The sequence below is a fragment of the Perna viridis genome, chromosome 6 (genome assembly GCF_037379345.1).
Source record: "Perna viridis isolate PV_CMFRI_1.1 ecotype Kerala chromosome 6, ASM3737934v1, whole genome shotgun sequence".
NCBI classification, from domain to species: Eukaryota; Metazoa; Mollusca; class Bivalvia; order Mytilida; family Mytilidae; genus Perna; species Perna viridis.
Genome location: NC_142450.1, coordinates 6,366,022 through 6,379,032, shown reverse-complemented (window position 1 = coordinate 6,379,032; position 13,011 = coordinate 6,366,022). Strand labels below are relative to the sequence as shown.

Below are 13,011 nucleotides of genomic sequence, written 5' to 3'. Positions count from 1 at the left end.
TAGCCCGGACACGAATCTATACAAATTGACAGGCAGGCAGGCAGACAGGGTAATTTCTATTCATTTCCCCATGAACTTTGTTCGTAGAAAGTGGGGAGTAAAAACTTGAAAATATAATCTTCAAAACATCCCTGCATTCAAACATCGAAGCCTACATTCACCATTCCATTCCAATACCTCCCAATTCATGGAATATTATACCAGATAAGGTGCATATATAACAACTTATTTCGATGTAACTCATAAAATACAACTCAAGTTCTCAAGGGTCCATCAAAGTTCTTGTCACACAAAGGCTTTATTATATCGTTATATTTTATTATCATGAAAGTTTCACATAGATTGCATAGAGATATTGGCATTTTACAATTTTATAAAAAGAATTTTCTCAAATAAAAAATACAGCAACTTCAAGATCAAAGATTTCAATCAACACTTTTATTCATTTTCATTGATGATTATCCATTAAACAACCTATATGATATTAATGACCCATTGAGGTTCCAATCCGTTATATACAAAGCCTAAAATATTTTAACGAAATAGGATGTCTAAAAAACTCTTGCGTGAACATTTCAATTAAGTGAATTGTTCTATGGAATGCAGAAACCAACAAATCTAAAAACATGTATTTCAATGAAGTCCTAATCTCATGGCTTTTTTTTAAGTTTAGAAGAATAATCTAGAAATTTACGTCTGAAATTGAACATCATCGCATAGTATGTTCCGCCAAAATTCTGTATTTGAAAGATGCAGTGTACAGTATACTTAATATATATTAAGTATGGCTCGCATCACTTTTAAGCAAAGAAATACATTTTGGTAAGGGGTGGTACATGTGATGGGTGTTAATATTGTAAGATTCGTTAAAAGATAGTTTAGCTATGATCTCGTGAAATGTTGCAAATCAGTACAGAGACGAAGCATGATAAAAAGTATTACAAGTCACCATCAGAATGATACTGTCAATCTATACAAACATAGATTTGGTGTATCTTAGCGGAGAACTAGTTTTGTCACCTTCTTAAAGGAGATCAATTCTCCTTAAATTTTTTTCAACAAACCTCTTTGTCCTTTATATACTTTATAAACAAGATTGATATTTCACATATTATACATGGCTGAGTATGCTAATGACATGTTTTTATTGTTCGTTAATGTCATTTGATATTTATTTTTTCGAAAACATGTTTGGGAAGATGGAACAAGGGCATCTGCCATCACATGAAATCTCTACATTTCTGAAATAATAAAGAATGTTATTGTTAATGAAAATAATGAACAATAAGTATCCTCAACGTTATCACAATCTAAACTACGCAATCAATTTTAACTACGATCACCCTGCAATGCAACCTACAACGGGTCACATGCAGTGACGTCTGTCTTAACAAACAACTGCATTCAGCAATAGCATGACTTAAAAGACGATGATAACAATAATATCTGCAAAAGATGAAGGTAACCTCATCGCCACAGTCTAGATCGACGGTGCACGTGGTAGATGTCTCTCAATATTCAGTACTTTTTGCCCCTGACGAAGGCCGTAAGGCAGACAAAATTGGGCCCATTTTCTGTATTTTATTACGTTATCATTATTTTTATCAATAATATTCCTATGTCTTGTATTGAATGTAAAATTAACCTGTGTATAAACACCGCCTGTTTTAAATGACTGACTTTGCTCGCCCTTGGACAAGTCACTAAAGCCAGGTTTTACATTATATAGGTCTCGCCTTATTAGACTATACAAACAGACTGTTGCATGCATGTTGTGTGACCTAACTAAATCAATATAATGCGTCATATCCACCAGTAGATACTTGGATGGATGAAACGGACAGCACTTTGACATGGTTAGTTGTTTATATAGATAATTCCGGTTATCAACAAGAAGATTTACAAAACACGTAAGCAATTAATGAAATGTTTACTGCCTCTTTCAGTGGTAGTAAGAGTAAAAATGTCCTTTATATTTATAGCAAATTTGGTAGTTACTTGTGATATTGTAGTCATTGTGTTTGATTGTTTGTTTGTGTGTGTGTGTGTGTGTGTGTGTGTTTTTTTTTTTTGTTTTTTTTTGTGTTTTTTGTTTTTCGTTTTGTTTTGTTTTTGTTTTGTTTTTTGTTTTTTAGTTGTTTTTTTGTATATTTATTCATGATTTTATAGTTAAATGAACTTTTACTGTTATTTTCCTGCATTGAGGAAAGCAACCAGTATATCTCCTGTGTGTATTATTCCCCTTTACATGCCATGTGCTAAAAACAATTGCAAAAGCAGTAAATAAACATAATAAAACTTACTGGCATATAGCAAGGCATTCGTTATTGTATGAATTACCATCGCCTCCACAAACAGGTTTCATTATCCTGGGACACTTGCATGTCTTCTTACAAGGGCAACTTCCTGGGCATTTTACGTTTACATTTCTGTAACGACAAATCACATTATTTATCTATGAAATTTTAATTTCATATTCACGTTTTCTTGAACTCTAGAGTGCAACTTATATTCAAGTATTTGAAAAGTACTGGAGTTCAACAAGATTCCGACATGAAGATTGACTGATAATGGTTTAATGTCCTGTTGTAGAAGTATAAAAGAATTTAAAGATGAAAACGTTTGACCAATACGACATGATGATGCGTAAAGGTGTGATATTACAGAGGCAATACCACGCATGTAGACGACACAGGTCACGAGAACACATTACAACCTGTCGTCACTATTTCTCCTATATTCCGCAATGACTACCACTTTCCAAGTCTTAGGTGTGATTTGCCAGGTGACCAAACCATTGACATCCCACGCTCAAAGCAAGCACAAAAAAGTCTAGTCATATTCCACGCTTTCGTTTGTGTCAATGAATCCATTTATTTGTAGAAAAAATGTGAAGTGTTTTTTTATGACATGATCACGCCCTCAAAGCTTCAAAATAATATATTTATCTCCAGGATTTCCAACACATTGGTTTTAATGTTTTTTTTTTCATTTATTAATTCCTTGTTTTCACTGCCATACATACCGACAGCTTGCCATGCAGCTGTTACTGAAGGTCTTGCCATTTTCGCCACAGACCGGTCTCCTTTCACGTGTACACTTACACTTTGGCCTACTCACTCTACATGGACACTTTCCACTGCATGCAGTTTCTACATTTCTGAAAAGAAAGACAATATATTTTGTAAAAAATAATTGGTTTTGATTCCAGCACATTCTTTGTAACTTGTATAATTTTATAAACACTTTAAATACATATACAATGCATACATATTGCTGGTAAATATCAAACTTATTTGACGAGTTTCTGGAGCAGTCAGATAGCGAGGGTTCCCGGGCTAATCTGACTGTTTCGAAGAGAGTACAAATAAATATACTGATATTTTCGGCAATGTTCATGTCTTGTTTTTTATCGTACAACATTCTCTAAAAAAACCAAAAAAAACGTGGAATTTTTTTCAGTAATCTTTTGATCGCAGCGGTCGGCGAGGTCATCTTTAAACTTGTTACCTGTTTCCTGTTTTGACGTTGCTCATAACTGAACAGGTAACCAGGAGACGATGTTATGCAGTGGAGGAATAAAGCCTTAAGTTATTCGGCAGCCCTTTTTGTATAGTAGAAAGCTTATTAATAATTATAGGATACATTCATTTATTCAACTACAAAAACTGATCTGCATTTTGATGAATTAAAGTCTGCTTATGATATTCCTTCAGATACATATAGGAGAGTTCTGCAAGATGGCTATCCACTTATATTTCAAAGATTTCGAATTTTGCATAGCCTTGAGCATTTTATAAAAGCGGATTTTGTATTAGAGGTTATTTATTTTTGTTAACGTGGGTATGATTTTTCATTACTGCCTAAATTTATGCAAATGTGGTCTTTTCCGAGTAAAGCAAATACTGTGTATCGTGACTTTAACTTCGTACTATCATACTAAAAATTGTATTACACACGTATAATATCTCTATAAAAAACGTAATTCTATTTATTTTCAAATCCGTTTTATCACCATTTACAATATTACACTAGTTTCAAACGGAAAAAAAAATCATTTGTGGTGAATTGTGTAAATTCCCAACACGTGCTTTTAAGTATCAATCTTTACAAAAATCAGACAGGAGATGATTAATGCATGTCAAAAAACCCACGGAAATCAGTTGTATTTCTTGTTCAGAAACCGTTATAGACCACATAACCACTCTTATTTTTTTTATCATTTGAGGATTGCGCTTTTGAGGTCAAATGTATACAGATTGTAAATGAAATTAGTACTTTGCAAGAGTTATGGTTCTTGATTTGGTATGATTTGGTTTTCTCAATAGTTCAGATATTAATACAGAAAGAATCTTCAAAGATTTTTTATCTAATTTGCAGAAAATGATTAATTTTAAGAAGCCATGAATATAGTCTAAGTATCCAAATATAGTCGTTTCGAATAATGTGTTTTGAAAAAGTGCTTACTGGCAATCGGCCAAACATTTGTTCATATAAGACTTTCCATCCAAACCGCAAACGGGTTTCCGTATCCTTGGACATCTACATGCTGGTGTTGCTGTTGAACAGGGGCACTTCCCTGCACATTCTGCCTGGGTCCCGCTGTAAAAACAATTATTTTTTTTAATCATGAAGAATAAATTACGTTGCAATTACTGGATTCTTACATTCGACTTTTATCTACGAAAGACCGATAGTGCCATGACTTCTTTCACATTTATCGATTGATGCGAGACATTTCTCAGTTCCAAGTTGACGTTTCTTACTTACAAGTTGATATTTCGCAGTTCCAACTTGACATGTCGCTGTCCTATTTTGACAATTTCAGTTCCAACTTGGGAGTGAGAAATGTCAAGCTGGAACTGAGAAATGTCTAGCATCAATCGGTTAATGTAAAATACGTCATGGCACTACCGGTCTTTTGTATTATCTCATCATGTTTTAATAAGCTGTATCATTACAAAGTTCACTACTTACAATAAGAAGTCTTCATTAATACATGTACATATATTTATACAATGAAAGTTAAAGTATGTTATAGATATATGTATTCTTTACAAAATATATTAGCTTACAGAAAACTTTCTAGATTAGAAATTAAATCTAAATGTTTTTTGTTCCATACATGTAAATGTAAAATCACAATGACTCACTGACGATTCGTCAAACAACACCATAAATGTAATTGAAAAATAAAATTGTACAAACACTCACTAGCAATTGGCCATACAATTGTTGATGTATGGTTTGCCGTCTTTACCACAAACAGGCTTTCGTTCTCTTGTACATTTACATAATTTCTCCTGTTGGCATGGGCATTCTCCTCTACACTCTACTTCAACATCACTGGAATAATATTGCATTAAAATACAATGGCTGGTCAGTAGAAGGGTTAAGGGTTTTTTTATAACTCCTTCCCCTATTTTTTGAAAAGTTTTAACTTTGCAAAATTATGACAAATATTTTCAATTGGTAGCCTGGATCTCCCCCTTATAGAGTTAATTACTGGACTTCCCCTCAAAAACAAAAAGTTAAATTCTATTTCAACTTCAATCTTCAAAGCCCATCGTCATTTCTTCACGTTAACACAATAATTCAATGAGATTGCTGATTGTTTTAGTGGAATCGTTGTGTGTGTGTGTGGACAAACGAATCGTTACGGTTGTATATTTTTATGACAGGTTCACTGCATTCAACAGCAATGGATATGGGGAACGGCAATTTTGAATTGGGAGGATGGGGGAAATTAGTTTTAAAAGTACATGTATTTATTGATATGATAAATGTATCAAATTTAACATGTATAAAATCCAATTTGATAATGTAAGTATTTGATAACGAAAATAATGCAATGAGGATTCTATGGGGGATGGGGATTTTTCTATTTGGAATGGTAAATTACATTGGGGAATTGGGATAGGGACGATGGTAAATGGGAAGTTCATGCCGTTCAAGAACTGTAATACAAATAGCTGATGTCTGCGCCGGGAAATGGTTTTTTTAAATAATGAAAATCTCTTTAATATGACACTTCAACTTTATGATCGGGCAATTTTTACTTACTTGCATTCTGCCATACATTCATTGCTATATGATTCCCCGTCTTTACCACAGACTGGTTGACGTTCCCGTGTACATTTACACAGTTTTTCTTTACGGCACGGACACTCTCCATTACATGCTATCTCAGCGCCTCTGAAAGTTATTTATGAAATTGAATATGAGGCCCAAAACAGATTTGTTTCCTACTACCAGTAAGAAAATAATAGGGTGGGCAGGGATAGCGTAGCAGGAAACAGTCATTTTTTTTTTTTTTTTTTTTTTTTTGGGGGGGGGGGACGTCACCACACCGTAAAATTTCAAACAAGCAAAATTATAGCTAATTAACACTTTGCTTTAGAACTGTTCACTGGTGTAGTCATAATATAAGCCAGTGACTGTTGAAGACGTGCAGGTCGTGGTTTCAACTGACGGACTATATTTTAAGCTAGAAATTTGAAGCTGTTAATTAACTTTCTAAAATCCACCCAGTAATGTTAGTAAGAGAAATCAAGGGAACAAAGATCCTAGCGGAAATCATAAGAATGTAATCCAGGGACAAAGACCAGACATGGAAAACAGACATACACAACAAAGAACATTAATTAACCAAAATAATGCATACCAAAAACAAAAGCGTAAATGAGCAACTCGAACTCCACTAAAAACTGGGAGCATGGACCAGGTGAACCGGTAGGGTAAGCGTCCTCTGCTTTTCTAGAAACACCCGCCGAGTTGCTTATAAAAAGTCGAGTCCGGGGTAGACGAAAGAGGAAAGAAAAGCTATGACATATTGAACAAATTAGATTTCAAGCTGCAGATGGATACACCGTAACGATCCACGAGTAAAAAAACAATTTAATGACATTGACAGATTTATAGAGATACATGTAACAAATGCGGCCAAGAAAGCACTGCAAGACTTCTACCAAATGCATATAGATACGTAGAATTCATACAGTAGGTATATACATTCTCAAAATGCTTAATTTTGCAATTGTTGATAAATGTTCGAGGCTTGCACAATGGCTAACACACATTCCGTGCGACGGGATTTCTTTTTGCAATTTGTCTTGATTGTGAAAATCATTTGTCATGTATGTACATATAGTATTTCCAATTTTCAAGATTGTCATTTTCCATCCTCATTATAATTGATCAAAACTTACTGGCAATCGGCAGCACATTTGTTTCCGTACGTCTGTTTGTCCATTCCACAAACGGGTCTGTAGTCCGTAGTACAAATACACTCTTTCTTACAAGGACATTCGCCGTTACAAGCAACCGGAACCTTTGCACAGTTTGCTCCGCATTTATTTCCGTATGTTTCGTTGTTTACACCACAGACTGGTTTGAATTCCATTGTACAGACGCATTCGTTAGGTACAGCTACAGACCTTTCGCACGGACACAATCCTTCACATTGTATATCTGTTTCGCTATTTGAATATAAATGTTTGCGTGATGAACCTGTGTGCCTTACATCGTGTAATAAGTTTTTGTCAATATATTTTATAAATTCTGTATAGATTCAATGTGCACGTGTTTGTAACCGATCCATGTTGGACTGTGCCAATTTAAAATTAGCAATTTAGATTTATTTCGATTGATTGATTGATACCCTCACAAGCCGAAACATCCGTATAAAACATAAAATATTATACCATTTGCATACTCCCTGTGCAGTTCATTATATTTTAAGTTATACGCACTTATCTCTCGGACCATTGACATTTTGTAGTTGCAAGCATATTTTTTTTCTTAAAGAATAATGAATAATCAACAAATACATGTACACAAAGAAGTTTTTGATACTGTGCGTTGTGAATGAAAATCAATTTGCAAGTATATCGATAGTTTCATCATAGAAATGATCAGAATAAAGAAGATAATGTAAACATTGACCTTCCTACATAATGTACACGTAGAAACGTACCTAAAATGGTAACATTGTCGAAACAAATCGAAATCCCTATATGGTAGTATTCATCATTCTGACAAGATACTTTTCGAATTTATACAAATTTTCTTTAACAATATTCTTGGTCATTACGGTATTTTAGGGTTTAACTGTACTTACTAGCAATCAGCCATGCATTTATTGTCGTAGGTCCTACTGTCATGCCCACATACTGGATTCCTCTCTATCGTACATTTGCACAGTTTTTCTGTTAAACATGGACAGCTACCATGACATTCAACCTCAACGTTTCTAGAAGGTACAAGAGTGATTCAAAAACATTTAAAGGATGCTGCATGTGTCTCAGTGCTTTTTTTTAAGTTATATTATGAATTTCTTACATGTATCTAAAATTTTCAATGAATGGACCTTGCACGAAACCGGCAAAAACATCATTTTAAATCGGATAAACGAATGAGACAGAAACGTATGGCTCTCGAGAAAAAAGGTTGTGTGTGCATATTTATAAGGCTAGTTGCTAAACCAAACAAGAAAAATATGAACGATGGCTCATAAGTACAACCCTCATCCCCACCCCCTACTTCACCCCCTTACAGTCATTAACAGTCATCGGTAAACAAGAAGTTGTTGGCTTTTTCTGAAAATGGTTCCCACCATATTGCATACCTAGAGGAAGAATATATTAAAATTTCAAGCAACCGTGATGAGCAGTTGCTGAGAAAATTTTGACAAAAATTTCAACCTACATAATCCTACCTGCATTCTGCCATACACGGGTTATCATATGTATTTCCATCTATGCCACAGACCGGTTTCCTTTCCCTGGTACACCTACATGGTTGTGGTGCGTGGCATGGACATTCTTTGTTACAGGCTACATCAACTCCAACGCAATCAGCACCACATTTGTTCCCGTAGGTTTTCCCGTCAAAGCCACAAACCGGACGATAATCCAACGTACAGACACACTCTTTTGGAACAACTAAAGATCCAGGGCATGGGCATTTTCCCTCACACTGTACCTCTGCACCACTGGATATCAAATTAAGACAACTTTTAGTACGTGTAGATGTACAATATATGTATATAAAATCAGACAATCCTACGAATGTTTCACCAAGGCCACGAACATGTATAATTGGTTTGACATCATAACAACCTTAACGCAATAACACTGTAAAATAGTGAAAATCATTGGCATGAGAAACAATGAAAATACATCAACAGCACAGCTGCTGCATCAACGTGTATTGAACTTTTACCTGGCATGTCATTTATTTGTTTACACATCTTGACACTTAAACAAAAGTTCACTTGTTTTGTCCTTGGACTTTAGACGTTATTTATTTTAAATTAGAAAAAAATCAGGAAAAGCCTTCATGTGATGAAAACGTGCATTTAAAAACATTACTAAAATCCTTACTTTTTGTTTTAATTCTTATTACACATAATTACTGTAAGATATGTAACAACCGAATCGTTTGTGTAATTGGGTATGTAAGTCTCGTCACGTGACTCCGTGGTTTCATGAGAATGGGTCCTCATCTCCCATTCAATGTTAAAAGCAAAGTATCTCTTTGTGAAAAAATACTGATAAAAAATGACAAATATCTTGTTCTACTGGATAAAGACGTAAATAAAAGCATAAAATAGAAGATTTTGCATTGTGAAACAGCGTTTTAATTTCCCGGAAGTAAACTACAAAATGCAGACCGGTCTTCGGATTTCGATACGTCTACATCTAAAATTCCGGTAGGGAAACTGAAATTAGAACGAGACTTACAAACCCTATTAGACAGGCATTCTGTTTACATCTACCAAGGTTCAACATACATTTGAATTCACATACATGTAAAGAAACTTAAAACAAGTCTAGATTGAACCCCGAATAATCCGAAAACTTGTCTGGTTTAGACAAATTTTCGGATTATTCGTGGTTCGATTTAGCCCTGTTTAACTGTATAGTATAAGAGATAGCCTGTATACTTTTGAAAGTTGTAAAAACTTGACTTACTAGCACTCAGCCATACATTTGTTGTCGTACTGTTTACCGTCAGTGCCACAGACAGGCTTTCTTTCCCTTGTACAACGACAGAGTTTCTCTCCTTTGCAGGGGCATATATCATTACACTCAACTTCAACATTGCTGTAAAAAGTAAATTTTTTTAATGTTTTTATTTACTTTTTTTTTTAAAGTCAGAGTCTATTCTGCTATAAACTGCTACAATTTTTGTATTTGTTTCCGTTTACACAGTTCTGTTTTTCCTTTCTTTCTGTCAAACCTTCTTATTAAAATGTACATACATTAGTGCCTGAAAAATTAATTTCAATTTGAAATTTAACTGTATGAAATCTGCTGTAATCCTACCTGCATTCTGCCATACATGGGTTATCATAAGTATTTCCATCAATGCCGCAGACGGGTTTCCTTTCCCTAGTACACCTACAAGGTTTTGGTGCATGGCATGGGCATTCTTTGTTACACGTTACTTCTACTCCAGCACAGTCAGCACCACATTTGTTCCCGTAGGTTTTCCCGTCAAAGCCACAAACCGGACGATAATCCAACGTACAGACACACTCTTTTGGAACAACTAAAGATCCAGGGCATGGGCATTTTCCCTCACACTGTACTTCTACATCACTGGATATCAAATTAAAACAACTTTTAGTACATGTAGATGTACCATATGTATACAATCAGACAATCGTAGGAATATTTCACCAAAGGCACTTATAAATGGTTTGACATCATAACAACCCTAACGCCATTACATTGTAAAATAGTGAAAATCATTGGCATGAGAAACAATGAAAATACATCAACAGCACAGCTGCTGCATCAACGTGTATTGAACTTTTACCTGGCATGTCATTTATTTGTTTACACATCTTGACACTTAAACAAAAGTTCACTTGTTTTGTCTTTGGACTTTAGACGTTTTTTTTTTTTTAAATTAGAAAAAAATCAGGAAAAGCCTTCATGTGATGAAAACGTGCATTTAAAAACATTACTAAAATCCTTACTTTTTGTTTTAATTCTTATTACACATAATTACTGTAAGATATGTAACAACCGAATCGTTTGTGTAATTGGGTATGTAAGTCTCGTCACGTGACTCCGTGGTTTCATGAGAATGGGTCCTCATCTCCCATTCAATGTTAAAAGCAAAGTATCTCTTTGTGAAAAAATACTGATAAAAAATGACAAATATCTTGTTCTACTGGATAAAGACGTAAATAAAAGCATAAAATAGAAGATTTTGCATTGTGAAACAGCGTTTTAATTTCCCGGAAGTAAACTACAAAATGCAGACCGGTCTTCGGATTTCGATACGTCTACATCTAAAATTCCGGTAGGGAAACTGAAATTAGAACGAGACTTACAAACCCTATTAGACAGGCGTTCTGTTTACATCTACCAAGGTTCAACATACATTTGAATTCACATACATGTAAAGAAACTTAAAACAAGTCTAGATTGAACCCCGAATAATCCGAAAACTTGTCTGGTTTAGACAAATTTTCGGATTATTCGTGGTTCGATTTAGCCCTGTTTAACTGTATAGTATAAGAGATAGCCTGTATACTTTTGAAAGTTGTAAAAACTTGACTTACTAGCACTCAGCCATACATTTGTTGTCGTACTGTTTACCGTCAGTGCCACAGACAGGCTTTCTTTCCCTTGTACAACGACAGAGTTTCTCTCCTTTGCAGGGGCATATATCATTACACTCAACTTCAACATTGCTGTAAAAAGTAAATTTTTTTAATGTTTTTATTTACTTTTTTTTTTAAAGTCAGAGTCTATTCTGCTATAAACTGCTACAATTTTTGTATTTGTTTCCGTTTACACAGTTCTGTTTTTCCTTTCTTTCTGTCAAACCTTCTTATTAAAATGTACATACATTAGTGCCTGAAAAATTAATTTCAATTTGAAATTTAACTGTATGAAATCTGCTGTAATCCTACCTGCATTCTGCCATACATGGGTTATCATAAGTATTTCCATCAATGCCGCAGACGGGTTTCCTTTCCCTAGTACACCTACAAGGTTTTGGTGCATGGCATGGGCATTCTTTGTTACACGTTACTTCTACTCCAGCACAGTCAGCACCACATTTGTTCCCGTAGGTTTTCCCGTCAAAGCCACAAACCGGACGATAATCCAACGTACAGACACACTCTTTTGGAACAACTAAAGATCCAGGGCATGGGCATTTTCCCTCACACTGTACTTCTACATCACTGGATATCAAATTAAAACAACTTTTAGTACATGTAGATGTACCATATGTATACAATCAGACAATCGTAGGAATATTTCACCAAAGGCACTTATAAATGGTTTGACATCATAACAACCCTAACGCCATTACATTGTAAAATAGTAAAAACCATTGGCATGAGAAAGAATGAAAATACATCACCAGCACAGCTGCTGCATCAACGTGTTTTGAACTTTCACTTTGCATGAAATTTATATGTTCACACATCTTGACACTTGGAGCAGAACTTCACGATTTTTGTCCTTGGACTTTAGACGTTATTGTTTTTAAATCAGAAAAAAAATCAGGAAAAGCCTTCATGTGATGAAAACGTGCATTTAATAACAATACTAAAATCTTTACTTTTTGTTTTCGTTCTTGTTACATACAAATGTATAATTACTGTAAAATATTTCATAACCGAATCGTTTGTTTAATTAGACAATTATGTTTACATCTACCAAGGCTCTGAATACATTTGAATTAAAGTACATTGTATATATAATAAACCTGAAAACAAGTCTGGTTTAGAGAAATTTTCGGATTATTCGTGGTTCGATTAAGACATGTTTAACTGTATAGTATAAGAGACAAGTACTATCTTTAAAAAATGATAGCCGAAGCAGTAAATCTTTTTCTTTTTACTAATAATTTTCTACATTTCATTCAAGAAAATAACACATGGCACGCATTTTCGATACATTTTTTCGAACGCCACTACGTTATCAGTATTTGGCCAATCGGGAAACAGAATTGCGATTGGGTGACTTGTGTTTCTATGGA

At 34.5% G+C, this 13,011-nt stretch overlaps 1 protein-coding gene across 3 annotated transcripts in view; it reads right to left on the bottom strand.

Moving 5' to 3' along the window:
* Positions 1-297: 297 nt before the first annotated feature.
* LOC148613363 (uncharacterized) overlaps positions 298-13,011 on the bottom strand; it is a 28,789-nt gene continuing 16,075 nt past the window's right edge. For all 3 annotated transcript variants that reach the window (XM_088586771.1, XM_088586772.1, XM_088586773.1), the window contains 13 exons: positions 11,933-12,208; positions 11,579-11,710; positions 10,329-10,604; positions 9,975-10,106; positions 8,717-8,992; positions 8,120-8,251; positions 7,209-7,478; positions 6,064-6,195; positions 5,215-5,346; positions 4,468-4,602; positions 3,026-3,160; positions 2,304-2,429; positions 298-1,241 (listed from right to left, as the gene is read on the bottom strand). In XM_088586771.1, coding sequence (XP_088442897.1) covers positions 1,172-1,241; positions 2,304-2,429; positions 3,026-3,160; positions 4,468-4,602; positions 5,215-5,346; positions 6,064-6,195; positions 7,209-7,478; positions 8,120-8,251; positions 8,717-8,992; positions 9,975-10,106; positions 10,329-10,604; positions 11,579-11,710; positions 11,933-12,208 — 2,224 coding nt within the window. In that variant the 3' untranslated portion in view covers positions 298-1,171. The remainder of the gene's footprint in view (positions 1,242-2,303; positions 2,430-3,025; positions 3,161-4,467; positions 4,603-5,214; positions 5,347-6,063; positions 6,196-7,208; positions 7,479-8,119; positions 8,252-8,716; positions 8,993-9,974; positions 10,107-10,328; positions 10,605-11,578; positions 11,711-11,932; positions 12,209-13,011) is intronic.